This window comes from Vanessa tameamea, chromosome 26, assembly GCF_037043105.1.
Source record: "Vanessa tameamea isolate UH-Manoa-2023 chromosome 26, ilVanTame1 primary haplotype, whole genome shotgun sequence".
Lineage (NCBI taxonomy): Eukaryota > Metazoa > Arthropoda > Insecta > Lepidoptera > Nymphalidae > Vanessa > Vanessa tameamea.
The window spans coordinates 3301350-3318263 of record NC_087334.1 but is presented as its reverse complement, the minus strand read 5'-3'; the positions used below and the strand labels follow the sequence as shown (position 1 = coordinate 3318263).

At 30.9% G+C, this 16914-nt stretch overlaps 1 protein-coding gene across 6 annotated transcripts in view; it reads left to right on the top strand.

The window, feature by feature from the left end:
• The window catches only part of LOC113393585 (zinc finger protein castor homolog 1), an 82525-nt gene that overhangs the window by 40991 nt on the left and 24620 nt on the right, over positions 1-16914 (top strand). For all 6 annotated transcript variants that reach the window (XM_026630573.2, XM_026630588.2, XM_026630616.2 and 3 more), the window contains 6 exons: positions 12226-12307; positions 13538-14438; positions 14528-14687; positions 14802-14934; positions 15275-15376; positions 15596-15662. In XM_026630573.2, coding sequence (XP_026486358.1) covers positions 13580-14438; positions 14528-14687; positions 14802-14934; positions 15275-15376; positions 15596-15662 — 1321 coding nt within the window. In that variant the 5' untranslated portion in view covers positions 12226-12307; positions 13538-13579. The remainder of the gene's footprint in view (positions 1-12225; positions 12308-13537; positions 14439-14527; positions 14688-14801; positions 14935-15274; positions 15377-15595; positions 15663-16914) is intronic.

Here is a 16914-nt window from a genome sequence, read left to right as displayed (position 1 = left end):
AAATTATTATTTTTAAATAGAGATCAATAGATAAAAATTACGCAAAGGAATTTACGTAAATAAGCGTTACTCAACTCTGACCTAGAAGTAGTAACAAAACAAAATAGGCAATTAATAAGTTTCGATGTATTCGCCTCGAAGTTAATTGAACCGTCGCTAGGCAAATAAAATGTATGTCTGTAGGAATGTGTGTGTGCAATCGGTCGAACGTGATGCGTGTGACAATAACTAAACACTAACACCGGAAATTTATGAATTTAAATGTGAAAAGTGTTAGGAATTTAATGACAGACTTCGAAGTAAACCACGCCATGTCTTCCTGGTGCTCTATTACATAAATATTGAATAGTTTCATTGTTTATGGTCAATCGACTGCGCATAGACAATTTTCTTAGATTTTTAACTGGCACTGTTTCCTTTCCGTCACAACAAGCGGTAATAAAAAGTTATAAAATAATAATAATGTTTCGCTATTATATGATGATTCGATGTTTAAAATGTTTAACGATAAATGAGAATTTATAGTGAAGATTTTTTGAACAATTCATAACATCTAATAGTTGGCCAACGCTCATACCTAATTAGGCTTCATATGACAGCTACAAGGCGTGGCCTTATAACAAACGCTGTGACACACGGACGCACAGCACGGTAATTCTCCTTTGTATGCTAATAGAGAATTATCTAGCCTCTCGAAATTGTAATCTTAAAACTTGCTTGGAATTTCTTCATCCGTTGTACGGGAATTGTACTGAAGTTGTCGCGTTGACGGTCGCTTGACGAATGACTTGTTGAGCACGCGTTTTTAATTACGAATACTTTATTCTAAATTTAAATTTTAAAAAGAAAAAGTTTTTCGATAATCATATTTAAATTATTCCGTCATAGTTTTTGATATTTATTTTATATAAAATTAAAAACATTATGAATTCAATTACTATCGACAAAGATAAACAACGTACCTAAATAACAACATTTTTTTTAATTATAGACATGGCAGATTTGCTTGTCTTTTAGCCCCTGGTTGTCATCCTGGTAATCAAAAAAAAAAATACAATCGCCTTTAAGGAACACGACCACCCACAAAACGCTAACGTCTAATACGTACTTTGTACTAAAATAAAAGAAATTTACAATTTTTTATTTAATGTACAAATAAATCCGCAATTATTTAACTTTTCGCAATAAGATTAACAGCTAATAATATTTAATTGCAAAATTCGAACCGGACGTAAATGCTTTGCCTAAACAAGTTATTTGACAGTTCGTGATAATCGTATTAAGTTATTACGGATGTACGATTTTTACCGATTGTATAATTCTTTTTTTTTTATGTTATACAGTCCAAGACACGTGTATTATCTGCTATCTTAAAATATAATCACAATTTAACTTTTATATTCTTAATTTTTTCTGATCGACTTTGTTCGATTTTTAAATAAATTTGATTGATAAATTCAAACTTCATAAAAAAATTAATTAAATTCTTGGGTACATACATATATTAATAAAAATAGCCGGGTTCAATTAAATAACAACACATTGATAAATAATGATACTGGATAGAGAAACATTATAGGGCTGAACATACACTTACTCTTTCAAATATTTGACGAAAATATTAAAAAAACTTAAACCGAACTTGTTCGTCTATCTCATAACATACAAATAAACACTATTAACAATAAGTTAAATAATTACAAAATAAATTAATCATTCAGAAACGAATATAAATTCTGATAACATATTAATTTATACAATAAAGTTTTATACATGGATTATTACACAGGAATGCTATATAATATCGACCACTACAGACTAAAAAAGGCTTTTTCAGCGCGACATAGTTGTCAAATACGTGATATATATTTTATGCCCAGCAGTTTATTATCTTTTAATTTTTCTAACTTTTGATATAAACTCGCATACATGTTTAAAAAAAAACAAAGATCTGATAAGATTCGTATGACTCAACTCATTTTATTGAAGGATGATACAATGATGTCATTAATTGTAATGTAAAACGATTAAATTATTATAATTATTTTATTCATAGTAAAAATTATGTTACAATATTTACTATGTATTATTTGTAAAGAAACGTGCAGTCCCGTCTGGGTAGGTACCACCCACTCATCAGATATTCTACCGCCAGCAGTACTTAGTATTGTTGTGTTCCGTTTTGATGGGTGAGTGAGCTAGTGTACTACAGGCACAAGGGATACGATCTAAGTTCACAATATCGGTGGCTTATTGGCGATGTAAAAGTGGTTAATATTTCTTATTGCGCCTTGTCTATGGGCTGTAATGACTTACCATCAAAAACAAAATCTTAAAGAAATCTGAATATTTCGAAAGAAACTTTGACCGCTTTCTTCCTCATAGAAGTCTATCTTCTCATACATTAATGTAGTACGCATTGTTGAAACGTATGTTAAACATCATCAAACCGATATGTTAATATCTAGAAGCACTACCATGGCAATAGTTCAATACTTATCATTCTAAATACATATAGATACAAATCACTATTTACAATGATATCATAATTATAAACATCATACTGAATATTGATATCCTACTATATGAAGCAACCCGACTCTAACCGTGTTTAATATCAAAGTTCATCCTGTAAATCTTGTAATTCGTATCCCTATTGTCCTTATATAACGGTTGTGAGGTTAAGGTTTAACAAAGTAACTCTCATATCAAATGAAAAGGAAATTCATATTTGTCGCAAAAGTCTAAATTTAAAGTGGGTGCAACTACGAACCGTAGCTACTCATATAATGTTATTATATGCGAAAACCTTCCTCAAAACGCGCTGCGTTTTCTCGTATAAGTTTTATATATATTGGTTTAATCGTTTTTTTCAAAATTAACATAACATTAAAACCGTCTCCTAATAAATTAGTTAAAATACCATTCCAAATGCAACGCTTGGTTCCATATTTAGATTAAATTTAATGTTCCAAATTCAAAATTATTTAACCCTACCAATGCTATTGAATTCAAAGACATTAGTCACATAAGTGACGTTTGAATAAATTATTAATTAAAAAAAAAAAATAGAATGTGCGCAATAGTTTTAATAAACATATAACACCTTACTGCAATAAGTCATTGTATTTATAATTCAGCACGTATCGCGAATAGACCAACGCATTTTAAACGTACAAGACCTTCGTTGACAGGAAAATGACGATCATTTGATGTTAAATTAACATTTTCATATTTAAATCGGGACATTTTGTTATGAGAATGCAACGGATTGAATTGAATATTAATATTGATTATAATTAATGTTGCTGGTTAATAAAATTATCGTCGTTCGATGAATGTGTTTTATATTTATAAGAGGAACACTAGTGTTTTTTTTAAATTCTTTCGTCACAATTTTATATTTTAAATTCGGAACGTGATTATGTTAAATGTAGATTATGGTGATTTTGTTATCGTTTCAAACTGACTGTGTCAAAGGTAAAGAAGGAGGGTACAAGCTAGAAATCATACGAAACGTATTTTTTTACTGAAAAGTATAGAATTTTAAATATTATTAGAAATAAACAACAAATAATGCACATAAATAAAAAATATATCTTAATAAAACATTTAAAACTATACTTAAATGTTATCTGTCTCCATCAACTATCAATAAATAATCTGTGAATTATTAAAGCGGGAAATTGTCATTATAATGTCCAAAAACGATGAATCTTATCAGAATGTTACCAGCGTTAAATATACGAGCTGTTAATTTAATAATATCGTTCATTAATTTTTTTCGGTAATCAAAATCATAAAACTAATTTCTACTACCTACGCGTTTTATCATAATCTGTTCTATATATAATAACATTATTGATATGTCTGTTTGTCTATTTCTGTGTATATAATTATTAAGTATAGAATAATTTTACTGACATAATTAAAAAGTTTTTCTTAATGATAATATTATGTCTATTTTTTGTCTGTGGCTTATATTTGAATCACACATGCCTGATTTACATTGGTAATTACTACTCCTTAATTGACAATCGGACATTTTAAGCAAAAAAATATATAATCGGACATGGCTTTTAGTTAGTTAATTAAAATTAATTATTACTGATAAATCATATTATTATAAAAAAAAGAAAAAATTTGATTAACTACGAACTATAAAAAAATGTTAATACTATGGTCGAATATATAAAAAAAAAAAATATATATATATATAAATCTAACTCAAGTAAAGTCAGATGAAGCTAGTATAATCTAAAACGACCGCCGATGGCGACTAATAAATAACCCATACAAAACCCGTCGTTTTGAAATTAATAACGTATGGAAAACAGATAACGCATATCAACCTACGCGCATTACGATCTAATTAAATAACTCCGGTATCGATTACAAATTGATAGAGCTGTGTTTACATTAAAAACGAGTTAAATTATAAAAGTTCCGATTGTTTTCGAAATAACTCTTAAACTAATAAGACTAAAATCGCAACATATAAAAAATTTATTTTAGAGTAAATTGTGACGAAAATCGGTCATTTATTTCTTTCAAATGAATTGAGAAGTCTATTAACAAAATATTTACGGTGTTCATCTCAAACACCGCTAATATTCTACAATGGACGTACGTACATTTAAGGCATTTTGATCAATCATATCGTTATCGTTCTTGCAACCATTGTGACGCATTCTTGATCTTGTTGATGTAAAGAGCTGCTTCAAAATAAATGGATGTCTGAATATTTATCTACAAGCTTATATTATATATAATTATACAATGTACGATTTTATTAAACAAATCGTACACCGTGTGCTAAAATGAAATTATCGTACTCGTATAATAATTATCGTGTTCTTGCTAGTAATCATTCGTTCAACAGAAATATTCAATTAAAATATACTTAAACATACATACAAGAATAATATTCAAAAAATGACATTGATGCCATTATAAATGGCATTTATAAAATCACTAATCATTTCTCCATTAAAACATTTAAAAAATTAAAAAGGTCCGTTTATACGTCACGGTTCGATGATATGTCATTTTAAATATAATTTTAAAAAGAGAACGTCTTCGCACGAGTGCTGTTAGCCGATCCACAAGTGATCATTATAGGCCGTAAAGTCGTCGATAAAACAGATTAGTGCCGTTTGAATATTCAAACACTTAGTTGTGAATAAAATCGTTGATGTGTTGATTTAGGGCTGACATCTTTTGATTTCATAGCTTACATTAGATTTAAAGGCTGTAAATTTTATACTAATTTTATTATTCATATTCAATATTTAAATATTTAGTTCATTCGTTTATAGTTTATTAACACAACGATAGTAAACATTTAGATTTTATTTATGTGATGTTCATACAAGTACTTATTTAGAAATGTTTTTTTATTGTCAGGCGTAGCGTCTACGAGATTCGTAGCTCTACGTCCTACAAGGAAGCGGATGTTCGCAAGCTGCTACGTTACGTCGCTAAAACAATATTTCCGGGAATTTTAAACATGTTACACGACGACGACGCATACGTAAATTATTGTACTATATTTAACCAAGTTTATTATAAAGTTATATAATAAATATTCCATAAAAACTAATATGCACATGAGTTAATTATTGAAATATTTAAGTCATTACGTAATTAAAAACTGAAACGATTAAAAATGTAGATGCCCATAATTAAACGAATGACCGTAATAATAGAGATTACATACCACAGCCACTTCTAAGTGACTAACTGTCCGTACCGAATGCCGAAGCTAATCTATTAAACGCTGTCAACTCAAAGCAAAGAACCTAAAGATGTAACATTACACCTATAACAGCCTAAAAGCAAGTTGATAAAAAAAAAATACCTCGGCTCGCGCTTGTTACGCTACGCTAATTACAAAAGCGGACTTACTATGCCGTCATATTTTATTTAGAATCGATTCATATAAACATACCGTGAAATCTCTTTTCTAAATTCAAAAGTTACTCAAACATATTTACCGGCTACAAAACAAAAATTTAAAAAGTCAACGTTCTAATTCAAAAATGGCGTTCGAATTATGATTTAAAACGTGTTCCGGAGAAACTCGACGTTTCTAAAAACGAACATCTAGCGGCGACGACCGCCGTCATTATACATACGGGTAATGAGACGTTGACTTACGAGTAAATTGGACACTTACATAGACAGAAATAGGTAAAATAAAAAAATATATATCATCTATTTTAAATTAATTTTTAATTGCAAAACATTATAAGCGTTTTAATTTAATTGGACTATTGTATTGTAATATTGAACATTTTAAAATTAAAAACTATTTATAACAAAACTAAAACAATATGTAGTTACCCAACTACAGATGCCAGATGTAAGTAATAAAAAGCTCGTTATCGAGCTTTTACTTGTACTACACAAATGGCCACTCTACTCGTGTGTTGAACGAAGATAGTGTACTTCATAATAATATAATGTTTCAAATATTTCAAGGCTAACCGTTCTCAGCTGTCAATCATAATACGCTATCTGTCTCTGTCTGTTACACGTTCCGTTATATGTTTATCTCACTCGGTCGCGCTCGATCAGCCGCCTCGCCTTTATTTGAAAATTTGATTTTAAATGTGGAATGAATAAGCATTATCTTAAGGAATCCATTCTTTTATTTGAATTTTTAATTCCTTTTTTCTGGCTGACTACCGCTTTTATTTTTCCTTTTAATCATTTTTCGGTTAGGACGTTCTTTTTTTAAGATTTATTAGATGTGAATACGTTTGAAACTTTTTTTTAAAGTGATTAAACCTTTTTGGTGTCGAATGAAATTTGTTTATTGCATGTTTAACACTTCAGTCGCCTCTTTAAGATAAATATTTATAGGATATATAATATTTCAGCAGTAAAGTGAATTTGTTTATGAAATTGTACACTTGAAATATTTCTGTGTTAATGCAGCAGGAATTTCTCTCGTGTGGAATTTGTCGAGTTTGTTATTGTAAGACAATACGTTGCATTTCTAGACTAAAGTAATGCAGAGTTAGCGTCTAGATTCGCCCACGATATTTTTTATCGTAATTTATTTAAAAACAATCATATTATATAAAATAATAATAAAGCTACAATAAAATAAAACACATAATTACTAGTTATTTATAAAATTTTAACAATAAATTATAAAACGTTTTAAAAAATACCTTATATTTTTAATATGATATTTTAGCTTGGGCATTTAACGATACGTCTTTGTCATAAAAATGTCGACGATTCCAAGTGTAGCGTCTAGACCCACCACGATCAAATAAAAAGTCCTACGCACAAATCCGCGAATCGACACTAATCATTGTAACCGAACACCCGAGAAGTAAACGCAGAAATGTTATTGTTACATTAAGAGGACCTTAAGTTTGTTCTAAGAAGCTCATATCAAAACATACAACTGAATTGACTTGACACTTATTATTTAATTAACAAACGAAATTGACCCTTCAACATCATGACATAAGATTCATTATAAATTCCCTCTAACGCAAATAAATAATTGTCGCAATAAAGATTTGGATTTAAGTGGAAACGCTTGAAATTGGAACGCATGCGTTTACAAGAAAAATGTTTGCGATTAATTGATCTTATTACGTTTTTATTATTAACGTGTTAAGGATTACATTTCAATGGCAAATTGTTCGTGTAACGACGTTAATTATTTGCGTTGTTACACGCAAATATCTCGTTCCGTTTGACGGTAACGATGAATCTTTTTTAAATGTATTTTTTTTTATTCTTTAAGAAGAACTATGAAACATGACAGAATACATATTGTTAGTAAATAGGGAATATTAACCGCTAAGATAAAATGCAACGGTATAGTTTATTAAGCGATGTATTGTTTTCCTTTACAATAGTACTCTGTACTTAAAGCGCTTTAAGCTTAAAACTACAAGCTTCTTAGTAATTTTACTTCATCAAATCGATTTAACATTATTATGTATGACAATATGTGCGTGAATTTAAATACACGTATAAATGTTTCGAGTAATATATATTAATTCATAATGACGCTAGATCACCGAAGGGCCGCGTTATCCTTAACACGTACACAAGCTGAGTAAATCCATAAACGTGTTAACTGAGACCATAAATGTTTTAACATGCCTTTTTTGCACCAACCTTGGTCCAAACAATATCCAATAATAACAATAAAACCGTCACAATTACATGCGCGAGCGCATTATTAATATTGATCGGGACCAAGATGGCGGACAAGATGGCCGAAGGACGACGGAAGTGGTTTAATAGGCGGAATTTTCATAAGAATTTCGGTTACATGAAGTTTATTAATGGTACATTTATAATAAATCAGTTTTTACAGCTTAATACATTTATAAAATGGTGTCTCATTAAATTTTCGTTGATGTTATGGAAGAATAAGCCTTAAATTTTTATGATACCACTAAATTCGTACACAATATGACATGGCTGTATGGTGTATTACATTGGAGCGACGTCCTGTTTTGTTTGTAAAAAAATTGGACGTTGAATTTATTTTACGAGAATATATAGATACATATATAATAACATTATGATACTAAATAACTAACTTATTAGTTTTTCACCAATATTGTGAATCATTCTGTTATCCAAATCAAAATGGTATTGGTTTTGGTTAATTTATGGTGCTTTTGTTTAATTATTAACAATATTATGAATAAATGAATTAGTATATAATTATAATCATTCATATACATACAACAATATATCGAAATCGGTCCAAATATTCTTAGGAGTTCAGTTACATACAAACGTACAAGTAGATATTGATATATAGAGTTATATAACACATGTTTTAAGACAATATAAAAAGTAAAAGTACAATCAAAGTCATAGTTACAATAGATTTGACACCCTAAATGTTACATTATATACCTTACAAAATAATTACGTGAACGTAATTGCAATTACATGACCTTTACACTTTACATAACCATAGACAATGAGTTTAATAAAACTTTTTGTTTCATAGACAATGACTCTATTCTGTAACGAATATTCAAGGCTGTAACAAATAGATTATCTATCGATATCGATAGAGAAACGATTTAATGTGTTTAAGTTTATTAATAGTTATTTAAGGTATCGACACATCTAAGTTATCAAGCTAATAGAAAGCTCAATTTTAATATGAAATCTAAAATCTAATTTATATTTACTATACGCGATTGATTAACGGTTTAAAAATCTTTTCAATTATTTACCTTCTGGTACCATATTTAAAGCTACAGCCCGACTTATGCTATTTATCAATTTGTTAAATAATTTTGACTTTAATAAATACAATTTTATTTTTAACATGAATTCATAAAACATTTGAATCGTTTGGTACATCTATCGAATATCGATAACGAATAATCGAAAAATTCTATCACGTACATATAAAGAATATATCGATAAACTTATTCATACTTAGCACACTCGATAAATACCTAAATATATACAAACAACCAAATCATATACAAAAATAAAACTTAAATCCATCCATTGTTTCTTAGAAATGCGAGTGACGTGACATGTTGACATTTCTTAGTTGTCGATGTCGAATAACTTGTGATGTGACAACTAGGGACGGGATTTTATCGATACGTGTCAATCGTTCGAAATTTGAAACATGTTCTAAGCTTAAGGGTATGACGCAATTTTTTTTCGTAAACAAACATATCTTACATTTTATTTACTATTAATAATAACAATGCAAACGTAAATAAATTATTATCTAGGTTTAGGTATGTCATTCTTGGAAAAGAGTAAATACTGAATCTGTTCATTTTTCTCGGTAATTTTTTTTTTTTTTTATTAGATCTGGCAAACGAGCAGGAGGCTCACCTGATGGAAAGTGACTACCACCGCCCATAGACATTCCAAGTCATTGTTGGTATAATCTTTTAAAACGAAGATTTAAAAGTTCTAGCAGGAATTTACTAGAATAAAGTATGTCTTGATTTTTAAGCAACAGCCTGTGGGTCCCATTGCTTGACATAAGGCTCCACTCCACTTTAGAAGAAAGTTTGAAGCTTATTTAATCACTTTATTCCAATGTAGATAGGATAGGTGTTTATGTATTTACTCAAAATAATTGTAAATATCAATTAATTTTATCCCATCTTGACTTTATATAACTTAGCAGAACTTAAATCATAGATATTATTCGTAATAACATATTTTTATTTAGTAAACCGTTTTTTGTTACAAATCATTCGCAAAAACTACAACATAACAGCTTTTTTTACTTAACTAACTTATTCTTTACTTGGAAAAATGATATATCGAATGTTTAACGAACACTCGAAAAAAACTCCAGATACGCTTTTTGTTTAAAAAAAACTCAAGCTTATGAAATCAATGGACATCATGTTAAAACAATTTATTTCTATATAATAATTATGTAGATAATTACATTTTTGTAATTATTCAATCGGGCGTACAATTAAAAAAAAAACGTATATAAAAAATATTCATATAAATTTATTCCAGGTAAAAATATAAAACAAATAAACGATCCAATGAATTTCCCACAGCTGGCCAAAAAGGACTCCTTACTTTTTGAGATTTGGAGGTGATACCACCATCTTCAAGACGTGTTCCCCCCTTCTTATTTTCCTCTACCGTTGATCACGATATTAATATTATTATTTTATTATAATCACGTGAAAGATTAGTTTAGTTAGGTTACGGTTTCTCAGTTTTGAACCCACTAGCTTCGGTTAAGGTTAAGACACCTGAGCTATGTTGTACAATGTTTATTAATCGTAAACTACGAGCTTACTTGGACAATGTATTAGGAATATTATTTTGATATATCAAGTTTAAGCGAGCGTTTCGAAACTGCAAATTATTATTGTACATTAATATGTGGTGTAAATTAATTTTTAATTTTTATTACATACAAGTATTAATGGGTTGCTATTAGTTTTTATACTTAATAGATATTTTTATGACTAATTTGCCCTCTTGAAAGAATTTCGGCCTCGGCTGCGAATTTCAAGGATGATTTCAATTACGTAAAATATACTGTAGCACTCTAATATCCATAAGACGGCAAACCGAGGCGACCACATCAGTCCATCATCATCCAGTTTATTAATTCCAACTCCGTTGTCGAACCTAGAACCTACGGAGAATCCTTATATATCTACTAGACAATCAAGACGGTTACAATGACTGCATCATTTCATAAACACGTCCTGATTCCATGTTGAAATCTCTACTTGATTGCTTTGTCGGGAGGAAGTGACTTATTCACCATAAGGACTCTTGTAATACTTATATCAATAATTACTTCTGAGCACTTTTCTGTATTGTTTTACGTCCGGTTATTGTGTGTTCAACAAACGATTCGTTTTATGAACGGATAGTGAAATCTTAAATAATGAACTGGAAATTATTGATATACAAAAACAATTCGTTAAATATTGGAATCGGCCATTAATCCGCGTTACAATCCGAACTAATATTCTATGTGCGAAATTGATTTCGTTTTTTTTTTTTTTACACTTTGACGTGTAACTACATATTTATATATTAATGGAACTAGCTTATATACCGCCGGTACCCGGAAGCCGGTTACGGAAATTTATAAATTGTAAATATCAAATTCAAATGTCACAAACAACGATAATTTAAAAAAAAATGTAAAGTAAAAACGTCTTGATAACAAGTCCGATTATAACGGCGCCCGAAGGCCGTAAGTTTAACGAGTAATTGTAAACCAACGTAACTTATTTCGACTCGAATACGAGTTTATTTTTTTTTTCTATCGCCACGGCACGTCAGCTCGTTTTCTCGAAAACAGATCTTATATGTTAAATATAATTAATTTCATAGCGAGTTGATCGATGCGTGATACTTTGTGTTTTTTATCTATATTTTTTAAATTACAGCGAATTACGTCGATTCGTCTAGAAAACGGGACGGCTTTTTTTTTATATACGTATCATTTTACGCGAATTTAGCGTGTTCGGTGATTTTATTATAGCTTCGAATTCCGTGACCGCTTTGTTTGTAATAATCTTAAGGCAATCTCATATTTTTTCTTAATAATATACAATTACCAAACTGGAGTAATTACCTACATGTTTTCTATTACACGATATTGCTAAATTATTAAGTTTTTTAAAGTATCTTATTAGGTTCATTTAATTTGTTTGTAATAAAACGTTTAAAGTTTTTGTTTTTTTTTTTTTGTTTTAGGTTATCTGTTGGCTGATCGAAGACTGAAATAAATACATACTAAGCCAATTAGGATGTAACGGAACAGAAAATTAATTCCTTGGTAAGTTTTTTGGTTTTCAATATTTCGTAAGGTTGACGCTAAGATACTAGGTTCGATACGGTATAGTGAAAAACTCTTGTGTTGAACTTACGAGTGAATTATATATTTGTGTCTGATTTTTGGTTGCAATGTATTACCAAGTCAGTCGTTCATTTTATAACATTTATATGATATTAGCATCTATTAAATTTATATAAATAAATAAAACCTTATCTTAATAAATAGTGAAACTGTTATATATACATGCAACGTTTTTATAAAGATTAATCGTGTGGGAACTTTTCATCGATACAAAAAATTAATGAAAAAAAACCCGCTATTAATTTAAAATTCATTGCAAGTTCTATACCCACGGCCGCCTTGACGCCGGACCGCTTTAGGAAATGCAAGAAAAAGTTTAATTTAAATGTACCAAAAACACCGATTTAGAATTTTTCATATCGTGTGATGACTCAGGTCATTTCTTATCGCAGATACTAAAAGTATTTCTCAGAAATCCTATTCGATTTCAACTATAATGAAGAAATGGTAACAGTTCAAAGTAGTCAAAATTATATTTGATATTTGTATAACTATCCAAATACCAGTATTTCCATTTCTTGGTTGTAGGGCTTTGTGCGAGGATATCTGGGTGGTCAGAAATAATAATTGTTGTGTTCTGGTTTCAAGGGTTAATATGTCAGTTTATATACAGGCATAAGGGACATAACATCTCAGTTCCTATGGTTGGTGGCGCATTGACGATGTTAGGAATTGTTAAAATTACTTTGTCTAAGGAACCTCACTGACTATATAATGTTACAAAATAAAGAAGAACAGTAGTAACCATAAACGTCAATCAAGAGCAAACAGTACGAAACAGGCACGCATAATCCTGAACCGCGGATGAATCCTCGGAGCACAACTAGTAGCTATTAATAATAATCGATACAACTTTCAATCGATACCAGTAAAAGTTCGAAGGTGAATGAACTCAGTCATCACACACATACATTGAAATCAATTTATTATTTTCAAACAACGAAGAGAAAATTTTAAAACGAAATCAAAACATTCTTCAGTATTCAGCTAATCTCAGCATCAACAAAAGACTATTGTCTCTTCTCAACACATTGTCTCAATTTAAAACGAACCAAAATGAATCACTGTTATTATTGGATACTAAAATGTGTTGAATTCAAATTTTATTGTTTGTAATCTTATGAAACTGACCGTCCCGTATTGTTACAGGTCGGACTTGCTTTAAGTCGTGGTAATCGGAGGCCGAGAGCGATGACTACTGCGATGGCAGCTCACCAGGAATCTATACACGAAAGACTGCAGGCTGGACCGGAGGAACCTTTGTATCTGCACCATGACTCGACCTGGAACACGGAGAACTCCGACCATCAAGAGGAACACAGCACGGACATGTCTCCATACTATAATATGCCAAAAAGGAACAAACGGAAGAATTTTAAGCCGAGATGTGCTCCCAACGCGACGACGTTCTCCGACGATTCGAACGGCGCCAACTGTGAGACAGGCTCCGTTAATGGAAACGACAGAACTACTCCGGAACAAGTCGAGGATGAAAGAGACGGAGCGAGTTACGCTAAGATAGGAGTCAAGAACTTTAGTCTATTAAAAGGCGGTGCAGTCGATCTAAGCAGGAGATTAAGTACCGACTCAAATGAAAACATAGAAACGAATTACCAAAATAGTTTATCAGACGAGAAGAAAGTCGATTCATTTCAGCGTTCGTATATACATAGCTTACAGATGAACAGAGACGCTGACAAGGATCGTACAATATTAAACTTTAGTAATTTACAAAATAAAACCTTCTGTGCCAAAAATCCTTTCGCTATATCCCAGTTAATTAAGACAAATTCTCCTCCAAGGAGACGGGAATCCGATTCGGATGACGAGATTAAAGGTCAGAATATAAATGTCAACGAGAGACTTGAGAACCAGGACGCAGTCGAGAATGATGGTCAGCAGAATGGTGACGCTTCTAACGCTAGCAATAGAATCTTGAGGGACTACGCTATGAACACAATGAAAGAGTTACTCGGAATCTACGGGCTGTCTTCAAACGAAGTAGCTGATGCTATAAGTGGGCAGATAAGAGCGTTGGAGGCACTTCAAGGTAAGATGGGATTCCATATGGCAAACATAATAATGATTCATTGATCGTATTTTTTTTGTTTAAGCAATAACAAATGATGTCTTTATCAGGTAAACCGTTCACCCAGCTACCTCTGAGCCTGAAGCGACGTCACGATTCTGGTGACGGTACTGACAGAAGTTTCCGGAGGTCGTCGTCGGCTACGGAAGACGAGGGGTCGACTAATATTACACCTCCGAAGACACCAGACAATGATATAGAAGTTCAGAGGTGAATATTATCAATCAACACTCTTCCGTTAATTCACAGATCGATCCAGTACTTTATAGGTTAAATAAGTATCAGCTAATTATGAAAAGTATTAATATTTTTTATTTTTTTCAGGCAAAGGGCGCTTCAAATTATCAATCAACAGTCAATGAGGCTATTTCGATCTCAAAACCAGGAGGAGGAAGGCAGTTCTGATGATGGAGACCAAACCTTGGATCTCAGCGTATCCAGAGACACAGATGGACAGGTATTAAAGTTGTAAAACACTTTTTATTTATTATTATAAATTTAATATTGAGAAATAAATATGTAATAATTAAATGCTAAGTTAAATCAAAGCAAGTTTTCATTCATGTGAGCGCTAAATAGCACTTTTGAATCGGCGTTAAAAGGTTGAATTAAATTTAAAACTAGAATTCGTTTAAAATGTAATTTCTATTAAGAGGAACCTGCAAAATCTTTGTAGTTTTTGTTTTCCAACATTTTTATTTCATTGAATAATATTTCTTTTTATCTAAATCGTTTCATGATATATACATACATATTAAATAATTTAATAATTTATTTTATAATATTTTTACCCACAGGAACAGTCGACAACTTCGAGCGCCGGCAACAGTGTATCGGAGTTCGAACAGCAAAGTATATTGATGAGAAAAAATCTCGAAGACTTGGCTAACTTACAAATGGTTGGTTTATAAATAACTACCTACTATTAAATATATATATTTTTAAGAAGTCGTTCGATTCTAAAACTTGCAACAAAATGTAATTCCAAATTACCAAAAAAAAAAAAAATTAAATTTTCCGAAAAGAGGCATAACTAGTATCACTATTTAAAAACCGGGCTTAACCACAACTATTTAAAAAAAGTTTTTTTGTATATATATATTTTTTTTAATCTTTAGAACTTCTTCCAAAAACAATCGATGATGGACGGAGATGATTCACAAGAAAGAAAACTCCAGGCTAGCGGTAAGTCCTCTACTAATATTCAAGCGATTTTCGACCTTAACTTACCCACAGCACCAAACATACTCCAATAACGTTATATACCGAATATAATCACATAGCAAATACTCCTATGCCTCAATTCGTAGCGACATATCTTTCTCGTATAACAGAAGACGTATAAATAAATCAGCATTTTATAAATGGCAACACTCAAAAGAAATAATATTAAACTTTATAAATAATCGAAATTATTTTTTTCTTTTTAATATTTTTTTGTTATATTAAATTACCACCCTGAACATCACACGACAATTTATTAATAAAGAAAATTATATGATATAAATATAATTTATAACCTAAACCACCCGGGAATAATTTAACAATCTGAGAAAAAAAAAACATTGGAATTGGATCATTAGTTCCGGAGATTATCTCCAAAAACAAACATACCTAGTTATATTAATAGTTCACAACATTAACCACTAGAATACATAAATAAATACAAATACAGACAATTATGAAGCTAGTGTTAAATAAAAGAAAACCTTAGGATTGTGTAAACACGAGAAAAACGTTCCAGTGTGACACATTTTCAACGATAATTGTTCTAATTCACACTAAGAGCATAATTAGTCATGAGCGTGCTTAGATTAGCGGACGTTACGATGTATAAAACTTAAAAAAAAAACTTCTAACTGTTGCACTTATGGCTGCCTTTCCTCTTGAGGTCTTACTTGTTATTCCACCGTCAACATAACAACAACATCCTGTAAATTTCCCCCTACTGAGCTAAGGCCTCCTCTCCCTTTTAGGAGAAGATTAGAAGCATACTCAGCCACGCTGCTCCAATGCGAGTTGGTGGATTCACAGGTGGCAGAATTTCGATGAAATTAGATACATGCAGGTTTCTTCACGAGGTTTTCCTTCACAGCCGAGCACGAGATGAATTATAACCACAAATGAAGCATATGAAAATTCTGTAGTGCTTGTCCGGGTTTGAACCCGCAATCTTCTCGGCTATTCCACCACGTTGCTCCAATGCAGTGACACAGATCCTTCATTTAAAGAATACCCCCCGCCCAGCAGTGGGATCTTATCCATCAGTTACTATTATACGATTATGTAAAGAAGTAATCTCCTCGTTGGTCTATTGGTTAGATAAATTGACTTAAAGTAAAAACGTAATTTATGCGTACTTAATTCGCATTATTTAAAAAGCTGATTTGTATATTTGTAACGAAAATTACATGATATAATCACGAGTTGAAATCTT